This window comes from Diadema antillarum, unplaced genomic scaffold, assembly GCF_040938485.1.
Source record: "Diadema antillarum isolate AM-2024a unplaced genomic scaffold, OU_Dant_1.0 seq00000198_RagTag, whole genome shotgun sequence".
NCBI classification, from domain to species: Eukaryota; Metazoa; Echinodermata; class Echinoidea; order Diadematoida; family Diadematidae; genus Diadema; species Diadema antillarum.
The window spans coordinates 290,891-316,710 of record NW_027271260.1 but is presented as its reverse complement, the minus strand read 5'-3'; the positions used below and the strand labels follow the sequence as shown (position 1 = coordinate 316,710).

The following is a 25,820-nucleotide window of genomic DNA, read 5'->3' as shown; positions in this document are numbered from 1 at the left end:
TGAAATCGAATTACAAAACTACATTGGAGCCTTGTAACAAGGACCTTGGGACCATGAAAACGACCTTGTTTTATCAGGTTTCTTGTTATACCAGGACCCTGTTTCATAAAGCTGTTCGCCAAATTTTGCACGACTTTACGAACGACTTAAATATGGCTACCAAACAATTATTGTTAATTTCAATAGCTGAAGTTGATATTTGCAGATGGTAATTACAATCCTTACATCCTTACATGTTTTAGTTGAAGGTGAATTTTTGCACCAATGTAGATGAAATATCGACGTACATTTGTACTTTGTTGAAACGTAAGGGGAAAAAATGGGCACACATATTGGCACTTCATATTCCAGTCGTTCCTAAAGTCACGCGTAACTTTAACAGCTTTATGAAACAGGGCCCTGGGTTACAAGATACAAGCTTTTACAAAGAGATTGGACCAGGTTTGTTTTCGTTTATTAGAGTTAAAAAAAGAAGAAAGAAACAAAGAAATATAGATATAGATAAAGAAACGACGCCAGGAAAATAATCTTGCTAATATATTAAGGTATGGTATGTAATAAGAAGGAAGTTGCTACATTCCCTTTTTTTTCCACAAAGAAATTGTATTCACTTTAAACATTCAAATACAAACTAAATGTCACATACAATATATAAAGAAAAATCACACAAAATTGACAGGCAGCTACAAAACGTCTTAATAATATAAATATGATTCCATTTGATATTGGGGGGGGGGGCGGAACGTTTTTCAGTGTCAAGGTCAAACACCGCCCCACCCCCCACCCCCACCCCCGCTTAGATGCACCGGCGTAGCCAGGATATGATATGGGGGCGGCTCCTACGCGAGGGAGCGAAGCAACCGAGAACTTTTTGCATTTTGATGTTGTAAATGGTGCAATTTGATGCATGTTTTTGCGTGTTTTATCAACCCACTTGTTTAAGGTAGAAAGCACATTTTGATGTGTATTATTATTGAACAATTTGCCTATAAAGTGGTAGCATTTAAATAAACTTCTTGTATTAATTCTTACAATGAATTTCACGAACGCTGTGGGTTAAGCAATCAAACAGAAAAAGCATGCACACGAGGGGTGTACATAAGGGATATTTCTCCTTGCACACAAAGGTGATTTTACATTTTCACACCTGCAATTCAGAAATTGAGATACTGTTGTATCTCGTATACGCATATTTGATGGAATATTTGGGAAATTATCAACAACAACAAAAAATGATCGGGAAGAGTTAGAGAGGAAAGGGGTGATTAAAAGGGGATATTCCCCTTGTACATGAGGGAACTAAAATTGATTTCTCGGAATGTAAGTGATAAGTCTTGTGCACTCAGAATTATTCAGAATCTTAAGGGGGGCGACTTCCCCCACCATCCCCCCCCCCCCCTCTTTTGCTACGCCGGTGCTTAAACGGGTACTTAATGTAAGGGCGGAATCTTTGGAAATTCAAATTCATGGGTGTTCTCTTTACTTTCTTTTTTCACGAACCAAAAGTGTGTGTGTGTGTGGGGGGGGGGGGGGGGGAGTTAAGTCGGTTCCGCGGCCCCTGCGATATGAAACCTTTAGTTTATTCAGACATACTGTATATTCGTCTATACTTTCTTCGCTTGCTTTAAAAAATTGAGAAAATTGACTAAAATGTAATGATTTCTTATCATTTCTTACAGAAAAAATAAAGTAGTTTGCATACAAATAAACCACGTTGTAACACTTTGGGTTTCTGTAGATCAAGTAGAAAAGCACTTCATATAATTTGAGTTTGATTCTGTAACATATTTTCTGTATTTTAGCAATAAACCTTTGAGTAACATCACATTCCTAAAACGAATGTGCAATTGTTTCAGTGGAGCTTGAACAAAACGTACAGAGGTGTGTGTCAGATAGTCCCATTGCAAAAAGTAGTCTATTAACACCGATATTTCTATGCAGAAGTTTATACTGAAAATAACGAAGTCTTTGATTTAGGGTAGATATATAAGGAACGGTGTTTATTCTAATCCCATTGAAGTTTTGGTTTATCATTTCTTCCCATTTCCGTTCTGATTTAGGTGATTGAAATTTTCATCACATAATATTCGGTGTATATATGGACATATCTTAGTTCTTTTCAACAAATTGTAGATCGTATCTTTTTGATGCGTCTTTATTTCATTATCATTTGCGGATTCCTTTTCGATTTATTTTTTCCACTCTATTCGGGTAGCATAAATAAATGAAAAATACTCTAAAAAGTTACAACAAACACAGTATTTAGCCCGAAACTGTTCAAAACTGAAAAAAAAAATGAACCATTATCAGTCAATAATTGTTTAATCTTTAATATACCCCTTTGAAACATTATTTTCTTAAAAACAATCTCATTATTCACACGAATTGATGAATTAAACCATATTTTACCTGGTTTTTCACTCGTTCTACAGATAAATTAGGGGAAAAAGTATATTCACACCAGGCCTTAAGAATTTGACGTATACAACTGCTTTGAATCAAAATAACCTTGCCTTGTTTTACATTACCTTGCTTTTCAGAATCCTTGTTAAATTAGGGTAAAACAATCTCACAATGAAAATAGAATATTGGGACCAACAAATTTACCAAGGATTGTTATAATATACTTTATACAGAGGAATCGTTATCTCACCTCTCAGTTACGCATTCCTCCGCAATTCTGACAAGTTCTGCTTTTTTCAGTGCTTTCATCAAAAGGTCCTTGAGCTCCTTGGACGTTGTCTCGGGGTTTTTGTCCAGTTTTCTTCTCTTCCATTCCCGTAACATTTCAAGAGTTCCCCGTTCAGTTATTACACTTCCTTTATAATTAGTCTGTACGAATCGTTCAACTTCGGGTTGAATAAAGAGAAGTTTATCCCCCAAAGCTTCTATGTCCCCGTCGTTGGAAACATGTTTTGCGACCTCCTTGAGTATTCCATCGAATTTGCGCGACTTCTTCGAAACATATCTGAATGTCAAGGAGTATTCAAAAAACAAAGATATTATGTTTAAAGACCCCTGTTGTTGTATGATAATCATTTCGTAACATTTATTATTTTCAAGTATTCCTTTATTCTTTCTCTCTTGCTTTTTTTTTTTTTGCTTGTATTTTTCTTTTCTTAGTTCGAGTGGGGATTACTCAGCAATTCAAATGCGTTTAAATGCTATATGTATACATAAATATTCACTCTTGCAGATGCATCTAAACGTAAAGGACAAGGTATCATCCATTTGCCCTATGCTCAAATATTATGTTCCTGATGATTACTGATCCGAAACAAATTGTTCTCCAAAAGATATCCTGGTCTGAAAACGTGTTAATACTTCCAGAATCTGGCTCTTTCTGGCAAATGAAGATGAATCGGTAGGCACTGGAAAAGACATATATGAAATGCTTTGACAGTTGGGTTTAATTGAAAAGGGAAAGTCGAACAAAAACTCACACTGATGTTTCATCAGACGCTCCAATGAAGTCTCTGTTACCTGCAACCAAAAACCAATCAATCTGTAAGATAACTCGTCTAATGCAAGAAACCCCTATTCGCGCTATCTTCACAGACTCGTGCATACACACAGGTTTAGCCTTCATGAAGTGTAATGAAAACAACAGACATCATTTTTTGTTGTTGTCATTTCACCCGAGTCAGCGGCTGCTATGTATAGCGAACGAAACACAATCTCCATTTTATATTGAGTTCCTTGCTGAATTTATACCGAAAAGGTTATGACAAGCGCTGAAAGCATCGATGTCATGAGTAAGTCAAATGTCCTACTAACTCACCGTCACCGTTACTAAGTTTTATAAAAATTACTATTTTTATTATAATCACAGTCACATTTATAATTTTATCAAACGAATTTTGACTCTTTGTCTGACTCTCTGTTGCAACAATCCCGATACCTACCACTGGACTTAGGATATATCCGGAAAGTCTTTTTTGTGTCTTCGTTGCCTTGATCAAGCTCCAAATCAACACGATTTTGGTCAGGTTTGGGGGAGGAAAAATCAACCGAGAAGGACACCATATTGGTAGTGAGCCAGAAGATGTTGGTGTAAGATATTGTCTACAAAATAAATGAATTAAAGAGCAGATAACGTGTTATGGAAAACCGACGTGGACATACGGTGTATAATGCTACTGATAGTCGGGGGGGGGGGGGAGTTAAAGTGAGAGGAGAGAAGTAAATCAAAGCAACGGTGTGTATCTGTTTGTGTGTAAACTCTACTGTACTGTGCTGCAAGCTGAATACATTCTCTTGCTGCATCGTCATATTATATTACGTCACCATGTATACTATATCCTATCATATACAGTACTTGATGATATAAAACAAAAAAAAACTGACTGTTTTTGCTCAAATTCGCTCAGCAGACAGCTGAATAGTGTCAAATTTTATGGGTAAAACTTCTGAGGGACAGTTGTATTCTCATGTTGTCTCTTTTATGCATTGTTTTCATTTTTTTCAGATTTTTGGTAATACTGAAAAGTTAATAATTATATGTAAGGCATTGATGTCTCATTAAATACATAAGTGTGTGCGATGAATATAAGCATTTATTCAAAATCTTGGTAATCCTATATGCGGTTCAAAATGAATGTATATCGTCGCTGGGGCGACAAGACCTCTACAAAATGTCAAATGTTCAGGAATGCCAAAGCACTGTGGCGAATGGCATAGCCTTTTCTTTGACATGCCGTGGTGGCTTCATTTTTGGAGTAAGACAGTTGGGATTTGGACAGGACATCACTTAACCCATTATTTTACTATTAATCCTAAAAAGTCATTTTCACCAAAATTGCAGATACAAGGTCTTGTCACCCCAGCATATATACATATTATATGTACTATATACATATTACATACATATTATGTATATATATATATATATATATATATATATATACATATTTACATATACATATAAATTGTATAAATGATATAAGTTTAAAACATTTCTCAGTGACCTATTTTTTCACATTATCCAATCTTATCAAAGTGTGTTTAAGTCCACTGCTATGCATTTAAGCTATATTTATTGTTTCAAGCCCTTCTTACCATGTCCCTCTTCAAAATTCCATCATAGGTGTACTCTAACCATTGAAGATTTATCAAACGAAGCGAGGAACATGAAGTCTTATAACGCCTGTGTTGTCTTTTCCACGAATGAAGTAATTTCGAATCCTACCTTCGAATCGCTGCCTCTCAGTTTCTGACTGCATGTAATCTCGAGCGGCCTCCGGTTCGTTTCGACGAAAAACTCCTGTTCGGGTAGTGCCTGGTACTCAGAACCTCCTTTACTGACTATTTTTCGGATACCCTAGTTAAAAAGGGACCAGAACAAACTTATTACCTCAACCTAGGGTTAAGAGGACTCCGTTCCACCTAAAATCTCTCATAAAATGTCAGAAAGATTTGAAATTTGTTATTTTTTTTAAATGAAGGAATATCAAATTCTTATTAGTAGTATGACAAACTTGTTTTGTGTCGAAATTTCATTCATAATACATCTGACCAATTTGCGATATTATTTCCTCATATTATCTTCAAGAAGTAACCTCACGAGAGTTATTTAGCAGGGGCCGCGGAACGTTTTTCAGTGTGTGTGTGTGTGTGTGTGTGTCGGGGGGGGGGGGGGGGGGGGGGGGTGTCAAGGTCAAACACCCCCCCCCCCCCCCCCCCCCGACGCACCGGCATAGCTATGATATCATCTTGTGAAACGAGCGAGCCCGAGCGAGCGGAGGTAACGAGAGGGGGAGGGTGTGGGAGGGGGGTGTCCCCCGCCCCCTCCCACGGTGAGAACTTTTTGCATTTTGATGTTGTAAATGGTGCAATTTGATGCATGTTTTTGCGTCTTTTATCGACTTGAAACGGCCCCACTTGTTTAAGAATGCAGGATATTTTGATGTGGATTATTATTGAACAGTTTGCCCATAAAGTGGTAGCATTTAAATAAACTTCTTGTATTAATTGTTACAATGAATTTCATGAACGCTGTCTGTTAATCAATCAGACAGATACATGCACACGAGGGTGTAGCCCTACATATTAAAGGGATATTTCTCCTCCCACACAAAGGTGATATTACATTTTCAGACCTGATATTCAGCGATTTGGTGTAAACTTTTGTTGCATTACTTGGCATCTTTTTTTTCTAGCCCCCCCCCCCCCCAAAAAAAAAAAAAAAAATAATGGAAATAATTAGGACTTTTTTTCAGAAAAGTGGTAATAGCAAAATCACGGCATTTAGCTCTTATTCCGTGTGTGCATCATCTGTGTGTATGTACAAAGTCTAATGACGTAAAGGGGGAGGGTGTGTGGGAGGGGGACGGAGCTTTTGAGTTTTTAAAATTGAAATAGAGCGATCTGAAACACACTTTTTGTGGGAAATTAGGGTGGTGTGATTTTTCCCCCTATATTTTCCTTTTCTTTCTTTTTTTTTTTTTCACGAACCAAAAGTGTGTGTGTGTGTGTGGGGGGGGGGGCTGCTCCCCCCCCCCGGTTTCGCGACCCCTTTTTAGAACCACATTATGATTTCGAGTGAATTTGTTTCTCCTAAAGTAGTGGATTTCAATCCCTGCCTTATACATCTAAAAGGTACATTCGAACGATCTCAGTTACCTCGGACTTTCCCGGGATGAGATCGTACACGTGTTGTGAAAGCACGGCGTCCGATTCGCTCTTCATAGGCATCACAAATGACAGGCATCCAACTCGCTTCCCAGTCACGAAAAGTGTCTTAACAAAAGCCCAGAACGATGTGAAATGGGATACGTAAATCTCAGCATGTTTCTTGGTAAGGACATACTCCTGGGAAGCCTCTGAACTGGTCTTCAGTTCTCTGCGGACGAGGGCAGCATTGTCTGTGCAAAAGAAGACATAAGCATACATAGCATGCATAGGGGAACACACTGACGTGGGTTAAGGTCTGGTTAAAGGCATCCTTTAACCTTGTTTCCAGTTTGACAAATACGAGCTCCATGTTACTTCTTGATGATGTCTATGATAAGGCCAAAAGAAAATAAAAAAATGAGAAAAAGTTGTGTCACAAAACGATCAGTAAGTTCTCATACAGAGCACAAATCTATCGTAGGACTACCAAGATTTAGCATCAACATCCCCATACAGACTTCGGTGTTTATGACTTTTAATCAATATCAAAATAAGTCGAGTCTCACTTATTTCTTTCATAAACATCTTAAAGGTGGGAACACAACTTTGAATGTTGCTTTCTAGGGTGTATCTGTGTCCATGCAAATTATCATTACATAGGTCTAGCTTTGACATGAAATTTGAGAATTTTTATAAGCCCTTCTTCCACAATGTTATTGTGTTTAATCATTTAATGAACATGATCATGATGATGCAGGACTACTTGTCAACAATTTTAACATTGAAAGAAAGATATTATTCAGAGGGGTGAAGGCTCAGGTTTGAGTTTCTTCAGTTTGTCTCCCTCTACAAATGAAAATTTGTTAAGATCGCAACTGCTAATCTGTAAATTAACAATTATTCAGAGCCTTCACCCCTCTGAATAATATCTTTCTTTCATTTATTTTATGCCTTGTCCGCCTTGGACTACTTAATATAACAATGTCGGAATCTCGGAGCTTGGGTATTTGTTCCATGTTCATCGTGTCACTGCCGGCAACCAGGGACAGCCTGGTGGTAGTGTCGCTGCCCGGAAAGCAGTAGATGACAGGTTCGAGTCCCACTGGTTCCCTTTTTTCCGGCATGTTTGTTAATTTACAGATCAGCATTTGCGATCTTAAAAAAAAAAAAAAAAATCATTTGTAGAGGGAGACAAACTGAAGAAACTCAAACCTGAATTCTAACAATACACTGCGCGATTAATACTTTTGTGTAAAAAGGCTATACTAATCTGAGGGCAATATAGATACAATAAAGGTAGATATTAACGGGGGTGCTGTAGCATTGGCATCAATGTAGCTTCAATTCCGTGGCCGAAAGATAAGAGATAATTATCTTTTAATCCATTGAGACGACAATATTTGGGTATCTATACCACTCCATTTGGCTGCCTCTGATGTAGAACTATAATCACATCAAGGTTCCTACCTCCTACATTTCCTGGCCTGATGTACAGGATGACGTCTTCTTCGCCAGGCCTGATTCCGCTGACCAGATCTAGGCTATGCTGGATGGTAAGCCTCACCGGCTTATTGAAATGTACTCCCGAAGGTTGGCACTCAACACCTGGGCCTATTTGTACCTCGTCCTCTGGCGGTGATGGTGTAAGGGGACCGGTTGTCGTGATGGCAATCTTTGTGGGTCTGTCGAGGGCTCCCTCCGGTACTGTAAGCGCGATCCCCTGGTTTGGAAGACTGATCACTCCGCCGTGAGAATCAATCAACTTCTCAGCTGTTCATAACGTTTTCAAAAGAGACTGAACAGTAAATATGATTGGGATCAGAGGTTCAGAAGAACGTATTCCTATGAACGCTACTCATTAAAAAAAAAGAAAAAATGATATCAATTTAAAGAAAAGTGAGCTACCTTAAATACATTTCTGGCGTCATCGTATGTTGAGAAGTGGAAAGCTTGACCGTTTGCTCCATTTGTCATCCAAATGCACGAAATATCGCTGTTTTAAGAATTGTTTCAGAAGACATCATTATCAGTTCATGTTTATTCCTTTGATGTTTTTGAATTATAATCAAAATTGCATTATGATTAACAAATTTGTGACCTGTTTGAGAGATTTTTTACAAAGATATTTTACCAAGGTTTTGGGATTTATTATCAAGCGGCCAAACACATGGAATTTATGGAGGGGAGGAGAGCGCTATATGCCTCCTCGGGACAAGGAGAGCTAAAAAAAAGAAATGTTTTCATTTTTGGACTTAATGTACTAAAATGTTTTCTCCCTCATTAACGTAGCCTGATGAAATATAAAACAAAACAAAAAAGGAATTAATCTTAAAATAAAAAGTAGATTAGAAGTCAGCAAACACGGGAAAAGTCCTGAAGTGCACGTGAGGTCTAGTAACAAAGGATGATTTTTCAATTATATCATTATATTGTTAGAATCTCACCTTTAACTCGTCCCATCGCATCAGTAGAGACCATCCTTTGCCGGAGCGTTTGATAGAAAAGAATTGAAAGATTAATTGGGGTAGGGGTAGGGGGACGCGGTCAGAAAGCTGTACACGCGCGAGACCAAACCTTTTCCGAAAACACATACCAAGAAATCATGTAAAGTCATGTGGATGAAATTGCTCTCTCAACTTTTTTTTAACGCATTCCTCCACTAACTCTGCGAAAAAATATCCTTAATGCGTGCTATAAAACGAAAAAAAAATACTTCACGCATTAAAAGGACAAGCTACCTCGTGATTCTTATTAATGTCAATACAACAACACCCCAATTAATATCTACCTTTATTGTATCTATAATTATAGCCCTCAGATAAATTATAGCCTTTTTATACAAAAGTATTAATCGCGCAGTATAATCTCAGAATTGTTGAGAAGCAGCCCTGCATCGTGTTCATTAAGAATGATTAAACACAATAACATTGTGGAGGATGAGCGTATAAAACTTCTCAAATGTCATGTCAAAGCTAGACCTATGTAATGATAATTTGCACACATGCACCCTTGAAAGCAATATTCAAAGTTGTGTTGCCACCTTTAAGATGTTCATGAAAGAAACAGGTGAGACTCGACTTAATTTGATATTGATAAAAAGGCATAAACACTGAAGTCTGTATTGAGGATATAGATGCTAAATCTTGGTAGTCCTAGATTGGTGCTCTTTTTAACAACTTATTGATCGTTTTGTGGCACGACTTTTTTCGTGTTTTTTTTTTCTTTTGGCGTGATTCTTGGAACAAGACTGGAATGAAATTGAAACTTGCCTTAATTTGGAAGATGCTCTTAAGAAATGGGAAGAAAAGGTCTTACTAGTCACCAATAAGCACATGCCTATAAAGACAAATGGTATGCGTAAGAAATACTCTCCTTGGTTGAATGAATCGGTTTTTGACTTGATGAGAGAAAGAGACAAGGTGAAGAAGAAAGCAATTACACAAAATAATGAACAGTTGTGGAAGGAATATCGACGGCTGAGAAATAAAGTTACTAATGTTATAAGGAAAACGAAAAAAAAAACAGTATTACATCAATAAATTGTCTGAATGTTATGAAAGAAATGAATCCTGGAATGTTCTAAAATCTTTTTTTTGCGAAATAACGGCACATCGTCTCATCATCTCTCTTGTAATGATGCATACAGTAAAGCCTCTGAATTTAATGAACGCTTTGCCAGTGCTGCTATGAATTTGTTAAATGAACATCAGGTTGAGAAAACTGACGTGACCGAAGTAGATATTATTCGAGAATCCGTATGTTATGATAACATGGACACTTTTACAGTTGTATCTGAAGCTCAGGTTATGAACGAAATCAACAAACTGAAAAATAAAAAATCGACTGGAATTGATGGTATATCGGTTGAGATTTTGAAAGTATGTGCTGATATATTGAATAAGTCTGTAACGTATTTGATAAATAGATCTATTATTGAAGGAGTTGTCCCAGAGTCATGGAAAATAGCCAAGGTAATTCCGATATATAAAAAAGGAGATACGTCGAACCCTGATAATTACAGGCCAATTTCCCTGCTGCCTTGTATTTCGAAATTACTCGAGCGCATAGTTTCGTTGCAATTATCATACCATCTTAATGCGAACAATGTCTTAACCCCGGTTCAGTCTGGATTAAGGGCAAATCATTCCACTGTAACTGCCCTTGTAAAGGTAACTGATGAATGGCTTTTGGTCATGGATGAAGGGGAATATACTGGGGCGATATTCGTCGACCTAAGGAAAGCGTTTGACACTGTCGACCACAATGTAATGTTAGACAAGCTGTCGAGAATTGGTATAAATGGAGCTTCACTTCAGTGGTTTAAGAGTTATCTGACGGGTAGGAGGATAGTGACTAAGGTCAACAATGCATTGTCTAAATGAAATTTACTTAACTCATGGCGTGCCCCAGGGCTCTCTTCTCGGCCCTCTTCTGTTTTGTGTTTTCATTAATGACCTGCCTCGCATTTTCCAGTCACGTCGTGTTCATCTTTATGCGGATGATACAGTCATGTACTACTCCAACAAAGATGCTAAAGTCTTGGAGTCCAGAATTGCAAGTTTTGGATCAGTGGATGTCACAGAATAAACTATTGGTCAATTATTCAAAGACCGTCAGTATGCTTTTTGGTACGAGATTTATGCTCTCAAGGTGTAATACACTAGATGTAAGAATAAAGAATACTCAAATTCAAAATGTTGAAGCGATAAAATATTTTGGAATTCATATCGACGCTGAGTTGAAATGGAATATTCATGTAGAAAAAAATGTGCCAGAAAATCAGTAGACTGATTGGTTTTCTTGGAAGATTGAGATATGTTGTAAATGAATCTTATTTGAATTTGATATATAAATCCGTGATTCTTCCACATTTTGATTACGGAAATGTTATCTATTCCGCTCCACAAGGCTCTCTGTCAGCTCTTCAAAATCTACAGAATAGAGCGGGTCGTATAATTATGAGAGTAAATCCATATTCTTTTGTTTCTACTCAACATATTCATGATATTTTGGGCTGGGAATCTCTTGAATACCGATATTAAAAAAAAATGAGTATTATGATTTATAAGATATTGCAGAATTTTCTTCCTTATTATATGTCTGATAATATTTCTAGAACATTTCTTAATTATTCACTTCGTTCAAATCAGAATTTGAATCTTCCAAAGCCAAATTCAAATAACTGTAAAAGAACTTTCTTTTACAGGGGAATATCAATGTATAATAAATTGCCCAATTCAATTCAATTCAATTCAATTCATTTATTTTTCATTCTTCTTTTTCCAACAAAACATAACGCATAATATATTTGGAATTACATCATAAATATAAACATTCGACTTTGTAAAAGATAAATGATACAAATAAACAAAAGAATACATACTGGCAAAAAAGTACAAAGTTATGCTTCAGTTGAGAAAAAAAGAACTGAGAGGTCCACTAAAAAGCAAGCTTGTATGTTGTGAACCACTCAAAAAATGAACAACTTATGAATTACTTATTTACAAATACTTATCACAGATATAATTTACGACAGAACGGAACAAGACAGGAGAAATACAAAAGACATGACACGACTTCACAAAAAAGACGGAAAGAATGGAGACAGAGAAAGGAAAAGAAAAAAGAGAATGCCTACACGCTGAACTAGGGAAATGGAACAGGGGGTGATTGAGAATGTGCTTCAGAGGGCTGGTACTGCACGCAGCTGTGCAGGGATTTAATGGCTATTGTATAATAATCTATGTAATCCATTACGTAATAATGATGTCAGTAATCGAAAGATTGGTGGATGGATGATGAACCCTGAGGTTGATGAGATCTATCTAATAAAGAAATATATCAAAGAGGATTTAACAGAAATGATTTCAACTTGCGCTTAAAAGAAATCAAAGAAGGGGAATTTTTTTATTTCACCGCTTAATGAATTCCAAAATCTAGGACCGGTGTGTACTCTGAGCTAATAAAAGTTCTCAGGAGGGGCAAATGAAATTCATTAGATTGTCTAGTGGGATAATTATAAAAAAACTGATTCCGTGGAAACATTGAACTGAAAATACTGGGAAGTGCTTTTGCATTGTAATCAAACATAAACTGACCAAGCTGAAAAAAATACAAATCTTTGATTTTCAAAATCTTATATTTAGTAAACAATGGCTCTGAATGGGAACGTGGCGGGACGCCGCATATGATACGAAGTACCTTTTTTTGCAGTAATACTAGTTTATCTAGTAAAGTTTGATGGGCACTACCCCATACTAGGAGTCCGTAATTAAGATACGGTAAAATCAGAGACAAATACAAGGTCAACAAAGAGGACACTGGAATATGAGACTTGAGTATATTTATGATACCAATATTACGTGAAATGATTGTACTAATGCTAATAATGTGCGGTCTCCATGAAAGTTTATCATCCACTGTGATACCAAGGAATTTTATATGAGATACACGCTCTAACAGAGTGTCATAAAAAAAAATGACATTTGTGCGCAAAGCTTCTACGGAATTGCTAAAAAGCATATACTTAGTTTTCTGGAGATTAAGTGATAATTTATTAGCTCCTATCCACTGAGTAACTTTTTTCAATTCAGAATTAACAATGCTTACGAGAGTATCTGGATTTTGGTAAGAAAAGAAAACATTGGAATCATCAGCAAAAAGTATAAATGAGAGTATATCAGATGATCTACAAAAGTCATTAATATAAATAATAAAAAGTAAAGGTCCTAATAAGCTACCCTGTGGGACGCCACATTTAATAAATTCTAGATTTGAGTCATTCTCGTTCAGAGATACATATTGTTTTCGATTTTGTAGGTAACTCCTGAACCACTCCAAGGCCTTCCCCCGTATTCCATAATGAGACCATTTAAAAATAATAAAATGTCATGATTTATCGTATCGAAGGCCTTGGAGAAGTCCAGGAAGATACCAATAAGATGAGAATGATTATCAATAGTGTGCGCGGCGTGGTCAATAAACTTCAAAAGGGCATGAATGGTACTGTGTTTCTGACGAAACCCAAATTGAGAATTTGTAAAAACATTATAAAAATTAAGAAAATTGATTGTTCTTACAAACTTTTTTTTTTCCAAAATTTTAGATAAGGATGAGAGCAAAGAAATGGGTCTATAATTACTTACATCAAATTCATCTCCTTTTTTAAATAAAGGAAAAACCTTAGCTATTTTCATAATTTCAGGAAAAACACCACTTAGTATAGATTTATTGAAAATATGTGAAAGTGGGTCAGCAATTGATGATATGATTCCCTTTAAAATAAAATTACTTATATCATCATAACCGGCACTTCGCTTATTATTTATTGCAGTAACAATATCTAGTATTTTATATTTGGTAGTTGGAACAAAAAAAAATAGAACTAGAATTTGGTTGACCTAAGAATGTAGAAAAATGCGTATTTGACTGTGGTTCTTTTTCTGCCAGATTTTCCCCAATCATTGAAAAATAAGAGTTAAAAATATTAACTATTTCATTAGGATCTTCAAGAATTTTATTATCATATTTCACAACTTTGTAATATTTAATTTCTTTTTTGATATATTCATAGCCTGCTTCAATATCTTCCATGTGTTCTTTATATCATAATGAAATTCGTAACGCAACAACTTTGAGATCTTTTCAAATGTTGTTATCTGATTATCTAGATAGAGCATTATGGTAAAAAAAAGGACTCAATGGAGTACCAAATGTAACAGCCATTTTTTTCTTCTTTTTTTTTGGGGGGGGGGGAGGGGGTAAATGAGTCTTGCCTTTTCTTTTGTAAGTTTGTTCTCCTCCTCTTTTTCTTTTCCTTGCTCTGCTTTTCTCTACCTATCTCTGATTATTGTTGACTCTGAGTGTACCAGTTCGGTATATAATTTTCATTATTGTTTCTATATGTTTTGTATATACAGTGTATTATTCTTGTATTGTATTGTAAATTCGGGACCCTGTAGAAGAACAGACATATTTTGAAAATATGACTAAACAGGCAATCCCCCGTTCCTTCTGTACACAAATGCAATGTATATGCAACTTGTACTGTGTGTATTTTTATATGAAGACGGAAATAAAAACAAACAACAAACAAACAAATCTACAGTTCAACATCTTATGAAAACACACAAACATGACAAATGACTATAAATGTGACGGTGCACCTCAAAACGAACATAAAGTCGCACACACTGATTCTGCGTGAGGACTGGAAATAAGCGAAATGGGTCAACCTAGCAGAACTTGACTTTTTCATTTTTTCTGAAAGAGCGGGTCTCCTTTTACATTATGCTAAAATTTGGTATCATAAAACGGGCAGGAAAGTGTGTTTTTAGCAGTTTATCTCAAACATTTTTGGTAGAATAGTGTGATTAGGTGTGTCTTTAGAATCCCTTTTTCATTTCTGAAAAACCTTGTCCACACTCTTCACTTTCAACTCTAATAACTTTTGAAAGGATAGTGCTACTGCTTTGAAATTTGGCGTTAATTATGGACAGAATGTGTTAATGAGGCATACTTAATTTCAGTTTAATCTGATAATCCCTTCATTGTTGTTACTCCGGTGGTTTCCTTCCTCTTTTTTGTCCCATTCATCGCACAGCCAGCTCGGTTTGGTAAAGATTAAGCGCTTGAATAGACACTGTACTTCAGAGCCTCTTTTCTCAGTTCAAACTTTTCCTGAGTTTGTGTTTTCTTTCCAATATTTAGATAGGTTAGGAGAGTCCATTTGATTTGAGTTATACACAATTTTGAAGCTTAAAGTCTGCTCTTTCAGAATATGGCCTCAACTAAAAATTCATGTCTGGCGACTTTTTGTTTGTTTTGAGGTGCAGGGTCACCTATTATTATAATGTCCAATGTTCGACAAGAAGGCACTAAAAGAAGCAGGTGTCTTTTTCTGATTTTCGGTCAAAAAACGGGTTCTCCAAAGGATTCCTTGAGGTTGCCCTTTGAATGAACGAAGCTCTAGTCATCTTTACAAGCGCGGGCGATTCAGTGGCTGCCTCATTTCATGCCTTAATGAGAACAGTTAGATGACCGAAATTCCAAAAAAATAAACGAGCTGATTTTACAGCGCTTTATCAACAACACAAATTACATTCTTGCGTCGTTTTCGCTTTCTTATAAGTTTGACATGTTCTATGGGGTAAATTCTCCTTTAAATCATGTGCACTATACTACTAGTGTTGATACACTTGACACGCTACACACGTAACGGGCCCTATCCTTCATTAAACATTTTATGCGCTTTCTTTCATTTTCGTCAGGCATGTCTAAAGCAATATGGGCGAGTGCCCTCCCCCCCCCAAAAAAAAAAAAACCAAAAAAAAAACCAAAAACAACAACAACAACAACAACCCCCCCCCCCCCCACGAAAAACACCTATATACCAGAATGGAGATCCCCTCTTTGTGGAGTCGTTGGGAAGGAGGTGAGCCCACTCGTTGGACTGGCCTACTGATGTAGGTTTAATTCACTCAAAATCACTCAAAATAAGAACGGATCTGGATCCTTATTGACTCCAATAAGAGTGGGTTTTGATGATTGTATATTGGCACAGCCAATTCGATTGATTACAGATGATCTCAGGAATTACAGTGTAATGAAGGAGACATCGTTGTTTTAATGCCAATTTCGTTTCTGTAGAAGAATTAATGTAAAAATTTAAGCTATCATCTAGCAGTAGGTTTATCATGCATGAAACGGGAAATCTCATCTTTCTAAATGTATACTTCATCTTTTTCATCATTTGATTTCCCGCTCAAAGGTTACTGACATATCAACCTTGAAGGAAACATACCTTTGGAGTAGAATCTGTCGAAGAATCAAATTGCCTACATACTGACATGGCAACAGGCCGCTTGAGTTGAGGGCGCTACAGTTGGCTCCATTGTTAAGCAGGTAAACAACAAATGCTTCCTTTAGGGACAGGACACGTTTCCCGTAAGTTCTAGCCAGCTAAAAGAAAATAAATAAAGATAGAAACAATGATAATTGAAAACGAACAAAAAACAAACATACAACAAACAAACAAATAATTGAGTATATGAATATAAGAACGACCCAAGTCCATGGAAGACCATTTCGAGTAAACTAAAAAAAAAACTTCATATCTTTTTTGTTTGTCCAATAATATTCTATTTAACTGTGATGGGAAGGCAACATTGTACATACAAATAAGAACATATATTATCATGACAATTAACATTAACATTAATTGTGGAGAGGCCATTTTGTGTGATGGACTTGGGTCGTTCTTTGATTCATATACATGATATTCTGCTATAGAGATGAGAGAAGGACGAGAGAGGGCGCTATAATATGAATGTAAGAATGACCCAAGTCCTTCATTCTCACATTCATATAAGATTTAACTCATTTATTTCAGGCACTTCCGGGGGTAATTAGGATTTATCATTTATACACAAGATGAGTCCATGCATAAGCTACAATTTCCCATGTCAAACTGAATTTGGCCAAAAATTGGACTTGGGTCGTTTTTATATTCATATACTCAATTGCATGTTGTGTACAGTGGATATTATGATGACACTTACTTGCATCGCCCTTTCACTCTATACCAAGTATTAAAGGCCACCAAGACCAGCTGGGAAGTTGGTGGGTGCGAATGGTAGTCCAAGGTACGACAATAATTGCATCAAATAAGAAGATCGATTAGAATACCAATCTTGCGCATGGAATTTAACCATTAGTCATGAGTCAACGTGCATGTCATCACTGAATAATGTGTACAAGAAAGCAATCTCAGTTTCCTGCGCACATACAAATCACGTTTATCACGTTTATCTTGTATAATAAATCACCATTATAATATCAGATATACATTTCATACTAGAGGTATCTGTACTAGGTTTAATTTCCAACTCACTGAGGGCAGTACAAAAATAACGACAATTAAAGTTCAGGGGTTTGTATAAAAGTCATTAACTCGATTTCAGGCCATAAGCGGTCATGTACGGTAGCTGTTACTATAATCAACTGCGCGATTTTGCGCACGGACCGTGACTTTGCCGTCCCCGTTGAGTTTGGGAAAACTTCCTATTATTACTTACAATAAACAAACAAACAAACAAACAAACAAAACCGGTGTTCTCGTTCCGCAACATTCACGTTCCTTGTCCGTCTTCATCCTTCCTCCTCAACTCCTCTTCTCTTATATTAAAAATTGCTCCTCTCCCTCCCTCACAACCTTATCGCTCTACAAATGCCAGCATTTTCAAACTAAACTCGTTCTTGTACGCGCTTCAAGCCCGCTTCGAAGTCCGATTTTATTTTTTTTAACACTATAGGTCCATCTCATTTTGTACACTCACGCCAATTGGGGCAAAATTTCACCCCACATTTTGGCTTAAATCGCAGATTGTGATTAAATGGAAGGGTCTCTTTCAGCAAAACCTCCCCCCCCCCCCAAATTTAACCTTCCTGGAATAGTTGAACATAGAACTTCACTAGCTTTTAAATCAACTTGACTCCACTGCATGTAGGCCTAAAGACAATAATTACTCCGCAAATATCATGCACTGAAAAGCCCCAAACTACAGACTCATTCATGAATGTTGCTATGTAAGCTCTATCCAACAATCGGGCTGTCATTCGATTACAATAAAAAAATCAACCTTCTAAACTATGACTGATAGTGACAAATAGATCTTCAACGTATTAGTTGTGGGCTGTGTATTTTAGTTTATCTTATTGACCTGTGTGTGTTCATGGTTGGTTGGTTGGGGGGGGGGGGGGGGTGGTGGCAATTGTATTGCAGACACGTTAACAACAAACATATCGTTACCTGATTCAGAGATGGCGTGGACTCTAATTTCAGTTGATCACTAGACAAATGACCGATTGCTATTTCGAGACACGTGATGCCGCTCAGAGATTTGACGTTAATGTCAGCACCGTGAGTCAGGAGAACTTCAGCAACAGAAGTCCGCCCTCTGTTGGTCGCCATATGAAGCGCTGTGTATCCATGCAGCGTCTGCTGATCGAGAAGACATCTCGTCTGCAAAATAAATCCGTAACTTGAATGACGTCGTGTGTGTGGGTGTATGTATCGGTGTGTGTGTGGGTGTATGTATCGGTGTGTGTGTGTGTGTGTGTGTGTGTATGTGCACGTGAGTGTACATTTAAGTGTATTGCTTCAAATTCGTAATTTCCCCATCTGATTAGGTCATTGATATCTATACTTGCTTTTTTTACTTGAGAGTTTGTGTTTGTCTTTTTTTTCATTTCTTTTGCTGATACATCAGCCCTTTCGCGGCTGTATCCAACAAGGTTCATGTAGTGCAAAAACTAAGATGGTCTACTCCTTTGTTAAAAATAATGTATTCTTTCCTTGACTGAGAATGTGTGAGAAGGTGTAGACCAACTTGTCACGAACGTGCGGCTTTCCGTTGCTTTGTGTTTGTCATAAATTCATACAATTTGCATGGACCCAATTGTAATGAATAACGATAATACACTGTGTTGGTGATAATGATTCTGATAATGATTTATCACGGTTTCACGAAATTTACGGACACTCTCACAAGCATGACTTAAACAGGGAAGCTATCTAATGCATTACAATGCTTACAGTCACGGGGAGCAGGTCTGCAGAACGAATACTAGGCATGCTTACAAATACTCCCCTTAGTTTTCAAAATGACCGAAAACAATAAGAGGGTGGTTTTAACGGTTAAGGGAGTAATACGTCGACGTTCACACAAACCATCGTATCTGAAGTTTTCGCGTATGAATGAAATTTAGAGTTAACCGTGTTTGAAGTTTACCCATTTTCAATTACGACTGGTTCACTTTTTAAGAAGCGCGTCTTTCTGAAAAAAAAATTATTAGGAAAAAATGAACTGACAATACTGAATGAAAAATATAAGGTGGTATATTCAATAAAAAAGAGAATATGTGTTGTTTGAAGGTTTGCATGGTGAAGTAAATGAGGAAGAAAGATTTGCGGTGACACCATGTGTATGTAGTCCTTAACCGGATCGTTGTTTGGCAGAAGAGCCTAGAAAGAGGAGAAACCAAGAGGGAAGCGACATATGGGGGTTGTGAGGAGGGCAAAAAGTGAAGAGTGGGAGACATAGACCAGGAGCTGGCTGCTGGTCAATTTACCCCATCAAGCCCAAAAGGTTTGACCCCTCAAAGTTACTGGGGCCACCCCCCTCATTACAAAACTGGGCGTCAGCCTGATACCTGAGGGCGGGGTCGTCCCCCAGGGACCCCCCCAAAATGGCCCCCGGCGGGTGTAATTTACCCCATGGAGCCCATGGACCAAACCTGGTCTAAAAGAATGGCCTAGGGGTGTACATAATAAAAATATAAAAACTGACAAAATATCTGGTCGGGAAAGGGGTTGCCAGACCGTCCCCCCCTGGGCCCCCCCTGGCGGGTGTAATTTACCCCACGCAGCCCATGCACCAAACTTGGTCTAATGAAAGTACTATGGGTGTACATAATGAAAATATAAAAACTGACACGATATCTGGTTGGGAAAGGGGTTGCCAGATCCCCTCACCCCCCCCCCCCCTCCCCCCCCCCCCCACCGCCCATTACGCCCCTTCGTGGGTTTAATTTAGCCAAAAGCACCCATGGATCAAATTTGGCTGGGGGAAAGTAGGCCCCACTATGGGTGTGCAAAAAATAAAGATAAAAGCTGACAAAATATCTCACTTACAAAGAGTAATCAAACATATCCCCTACCTTTGCTACCCCCCCCCCCCATTTTTTAGTGTGAAGGGCCTATACGGTTTGGAGAGGTATGAATGAGCATGTCATAAAAAGTAATAAATGGAACTTCTTGAATTCAGATGAAGTTATGACAACAGAAGCATTGTGTGTGTACATATATCCACATGCCCCATCCCACTCCCTCCCCCAAAAGAATGGAGTTATCAATATCTACACTAGAAACATACTCAGACAGTGCAGACCTTTGCCAAGCAGCTCATTTCCACCCATCCACACATGCTAAAAACTGCCAAATTTCCCATATAAAAGCCTTTTGCTTTTAAATGCCATCAACTTCCAGCATTATACCTTGAGCACATGCCTTTACCTTTAGTGCGCATGTATGCAAACCTCAAATTCATGCAGCTTGAACTCCCAATTCCATTGATCTCATCTGCCATAAGATAAAAATCATCAAAATTTCATAAAGATTCCCGGATCACTACCAAAATTTATATTTATCATCTGTTTTTAAAATGTAAAATTTGTGTTATTATCATCTTTTCATACAAGTTTCATTCAAATGTGTTCTCAACCTTTCAAGTTGTTTTGCATACAAACAATAATGCAGACAATACTATATATAAGTAACATAAAACCTCAAGTGGCAGAAATAATTACAACTGTATCCAACATCCTACAGTTCAACTGTGTTACCATGCATGTGGAGCAAGCTCATGTACAACAGTACAAGAACTGTATACCTGTGATACAAAATTGTACATGCAGTGGGTGCATAGGCCATAGTGTGGTTAATTGCATGCATATATTTGTATGTTGTATACATTTTACTTGTTGCATGCAATTATACATTTCGAAGATCGGCAACACGTGTATCATCAGTCTGCAAACAATAAAAAGGCGGTGTTTTCCTGACCTTGGTAAGTGAACTGGGCTTTCCTATTGTAGGTACTATCATGGAGCTACAAACAATTTTGTAGCTCCATGGTACTATACTGGTAGGCCCCTATGACAGTAGTACATGTATTTCATCACTGGATGACAATTGGTGTCAGTAACAGAGCAAACAAAGAAAGGTCAAGAGTCTAGATCTTGGACTAGATCTAAGTCTCAAATATGCTATGATATGGCTAGATATCTAACGTTAGACCTACATTTCCTATACATGCTATAGCTTGTAGAGTACCTAGTACTATTTGGCGAAACCAAATGAACTGGAACAGGGGATGGATTATCAGTGAGATGTAGTGTATTATGAGTCGATAACTGAAAAACCAATAAATAGAACATCAATGTTCTCAGCCTATATAGGTTTAAGTGTCAAAGGTGTGCATTGCTTTAAATTTGCATAGAACACTTAAACCCTGAATTTGTTCAAGTCACTGCACTTCCTATCATTCATAGCTAGAGTCAAAAAGGCAGAATTATACTACATTTCAATTTCTCTATCTAATAGACAACTTTGACTTTAGGATTAGAAATAGCCTTATTAATAGCTATATGTATCATAAGTGTTGAAGATGCAGATGTTCCAGTGAATGAATACTTGCAGAATTGGGTATGAAGATTAGGCCAATAATCTGAAACTCTCTTTAAATATAGCAAAAGAAATAACAAACAGCCTGATTAAAGTTGCAAATATTGTGATACCAATGTCTTAACAAGCTACAGTACATGCAGCATGTCTACCATGCCAGAAACATGGACAGAGAGCCTTAAGATTGAAGAGCTGTGCCCAAATGAAGCCTCAAATTGCTTAAATTGCAAATCAAAACCATTGGTAGTAAGATAATATTTTAAATACCTGCAAAAATATAGGAATCTGTACCAAAGGTCATTCACTTACACCTCTGTTAGAGCCAAAGCTATAATTGTGCATTGCTACGGTATTTATGCTCAACTCTGAGTTTGTTTACACTGATGTATGAGGCAAAAGTACACATAAGCTTGTTTTCACTTCAGTTGTTTGTTTTCTATACCTTGTGCAGCTCTCATAGTTTACAGGTGCAAACCTTTGTTGGTTGTCAATGAGTCTGCACAAAGACTACTACATGCACCACACTGACACTGCAGCCTCTCCTGGGAGAGGCTACAACACAGGGAATGCAAGTATTCATTCACTGGAACATCTGCATCTTCAACACTTATGATACATATAGCAATTAATAGGGCTATTTCTAATCCTAAAGTCAAAGTTGTCTATTAGATAGAGAAATTGAAATGTAGTATAATTCTGCCTTTTTGACTCTAGCTATGAATGATAGGAAGTGCAGTGACTTGAACAAATTCAGGGTTTAAGTGTTCTATGCAAATTTAAAGCAATGCACACCTTTGACACTTAAACCTATATAGGCTGAGAACATTGATGTTCTATTTATTGGTTTCTCAGTTATGACTCATGATACACTACATCTCACTGATAATCCATCCCCTGTTCCAGTTCATTTGGTTTCGCCAAATAGTACTAGGTACTCTACAAGCTATAGCATGTATAGGAAATATAGGTCTAACGTTAGATATCTAGCCATATCATAGCATATTTGAGACTTAGATCTAGTCCAAGATCTAGACTCTTGACCTTTCTTTGTTTGCTCTGTTACTGACACCAATTGTCATCCAGTGATGAAATACATGTACTACTGTCATAGGGGCCTACCAGTATAGTACCTACAATAGGAAAGCCCAGTTCACTTACCAAGGTCAGGAAAACACCGCCTTTTTATTGTTTGCAGACTGATGATACACGTGTTGCCGATCTTCGAAATGTATAATTGCATGCAACAAGTAAAATGTATACAACATACAAATATATGCATGCAATTAACCACACTATGGCCTATGCACCCACTGCATGTACAATTTTGTATCACAGGTATACAGTTTCTTGTACTGTTGTACATGAGCTTGCTCCACATGCATGGTAACACAGTTGAACTGTAGGATGTTGGATACAGAGTAATTATTTCTGCCACTTGAGGTTTTATGTTACTTATATATAGTATTGTCTGCATTATTGTTTGTATGCAAAACAACTTGAAAGGTTGAGAACACATTTGGATGAAACTTGTATGAAAAGATGATAATAACACAATTACATTTTAAAAACAGATGATAAATATAAATTTTGGTAGTGATCCGGGAATCTTTATGAAATTTTGATGATTTTTATCTTATGGCAGATGAGATCAATGGAATTGGGAGTTCAAGCTGCATGAATTTGAGGTTTGCATACATGCGCACTAAAGGTAAAGGCATGTGCTCAAGGTATAATGCACTACCACACAGCTGGAAGTTGATGGCATTTAAAAGCAAAAGACTTTTATATGGGAAATTTGGCAGTTTTTAGCATGTGTGGATGGGTGGAAATGAGCTGCTTGGCAAAGGTCTGCACTGTCTGAGTATGTTTCTAGTGTAGATATTGATAACTCCATTCTTTTGGGGGAGGGAGTGGGATGGGGCATGTGGATATATGTACACACACAATGCTTCTGTTGTCATAACTTCATCTTAATTCAAGAAGTTCCATTTATTACTTTTTATTACACGCTCATTCATACCTCTCCAAACCGTATAGGCCCTTCACACCAAAAAATGGGGGGGGGGGGGGGGTAGCAAAGGTAGGGGATATGTTTGATTACTCTTTGTAAGTGAGATATTTTGTCAGCTTTTATCTTTATTTTTTGCACACCCATAGTGGGGCCTACTTTCCCCCAGCCAAATTTGATCCATGGGTGCTGTTGGCTAAATTAAACCCACGAAGGGGCGTAATGGGCGGTGGGGGGGGGGGGGGTGAGGGGATCTGGCAACCCCTTTCCCAACCAGATATCGTGTCAGTTTTTATATTTTCATTATGTACACCCATAGTACTTTCATTGGACCAAGTTTGGTGCATGGGCTGCGTGGGGTAAATTACACCCGCCAGGGGGGGCCCAGGGGGGGACAGTCTGGCAACCCCTTTCCCGACCAGATATTTTGTCAGTTTTTATATTTTTATTATGTACACCCCTAGGCCATTCTTTTAGACCAGGTTTGGTCCATGGGCTCCATGGGGTAAATTACACCCGCCGGGGGCCATTTTTTTTTTTTTTTTTTGGGGGGGGGGGGGGGGTCCCTGGGGGACGACCCCGCCCTCAGGTATCAGGCTGACGCCCAGTTTTGTAATGAGGGGGGTGGCCCCAGTAACTTTGAGGGGTCAAACCTTTTGGGCTTGATGGGGTAAATTGACCAGCAGCCAGCTCCTGGTCTAACAGTAATGGGCTAGAGGTTGAAGTTGCACTAGTGGAGACGGTAGAGAAAGGAACACAGAGAGTGGTAAGGAAGAATAGTAGTGTGAGAATCAAGTAGGATGTTCGGACATCGTTAGAAGGGGAAAGATGAAATAGAAGGGAAGAGGAAGAGGAAGGAGTTGAATGTTGGAGAATCATGGAGATAGGGGAGAGCCGTAAAGATTCATGAAACCAAGAAAAGAACTAGAAATGTCGCAATGGCGACTGGTATGCCTCCGCCATAATGCACGATTCTCCTAATAGGTCTATAGTACATGTGGACAATGTGTGATTACATTTTCACAAAACTGGCAAAATATCAAAATGACATGTTTGTCACAAATGCATCAAATGTTTACCTTCCTTGACCTATGTTTAATTGGATGAATAGGAGAGCATGTACTTTAACTTCGACTTTGACCCTTTCATAAGTTTACGCACTTGAGTAATTTTCAAGGTATGGAGAAAAAGTGCAATTTCTGTATTGAACAGTAAATTGTTATCCTTTTCATCTGGCCTTTGATTCATAAGAGAATCACTGTCAGGCAGAACATACATAAATATGTACTAAGTTTAAAGATTACTTGAGCCGCTTCCGAGATATGGAAAAAGTAGTAAGTTCAGCACTTTCACTTGATCTTTGACCTTTTGACCTTTGACCTTCTTGGCAAAAAAAAAAAAAAAAAAATCCAGAGAATCTCTAGTGGGTAATATACATGCATACATTAAGTTTTAAAAAAATAATCCTGCTGGCATTGCATGAATATAAGGAAAATAGTAAAATTTCAAAATATTGCCCTTGACCTTTGACCCCTGACCTTTGACCCCATAAACCCCGAATTCCCTAGCTAACTACTGACAGTCAGTACATGCATGTATACTTTGTTCCATAAAGATACTTTGAACAATTTCCAAGATACAGAGAAAAAAGTGAAATTTTAACATTTTACTTGACCTTTTGACCTTTGACCTTTTGACCTCATGACCCCAAACTTTCACCAAAGAATCTTAATTGGGTAATACATGTATACACTAAGTTTCAAGAAAATATCTTCAGGCATTGCATAGGGGGAAATAGTGCAATTTTAAGCATTTGACCTTGACCTTTTGACCTTTGACCTTGAGCATGTGCACCCAAAAGTTGATAGGCACAACTTCACCCCCTAATACACATACATGCCAAGTTTCATCAGTCTACCTCAAAAGGTTTTGATAGTTACCCTGTCCACAAAATTC

General features: G+C 37.6%; 1 protein-coding gene across 2 annotated transcripts in view; it reads right to left on the bottom strand.

Annotated features, from left to right (window-relative positions):
- LOC139728781 (uncharacterized) overlaps positions 1-25,820 on the bottom strand; it is a 53,033-nt gene that overhangs the window by 8,650 nt on the left and 18,563 nt on the right. For both annotated transcript variants that reach the window (XM_071639722.1, XM_071639721.1), the window contains 9 exons: positions 18,422-18,634; positions 16,415-16,572; positions 9,057-9,091; positions 8,080-8,382; positions 6,622-6,863; positions 5,189-5,320; positions 3,906-4,065; positions 3,444-3,483; positions 2,654-2,968 (listed from right to left, as the gene is read on the bottom strand). In XM_071639722.1, the coding sequence (XP_071495823.1) occupies positions 2,654-2,968; positions 3,444-3,483; positions 3,906-4,065; positions 5,189-5,320; positions 6,622-6,863; positions 8,080-8,382; positions 9,057-9,091; positions 16,415-16,572; positions 18,422-18,634 (1,598 nt within the window). The remainder of the gene's footprint in view (positions 1-2,653; positions 2,969-3,443; positions 3,484-3,905; positions 4,066-5,188; positions 5,321-6,621; positions 6,864-8,079; positions 8,383-9,056; positions 9,092-16,414; positions 16,573-18,421; positions 18,635-25,820) is intronic.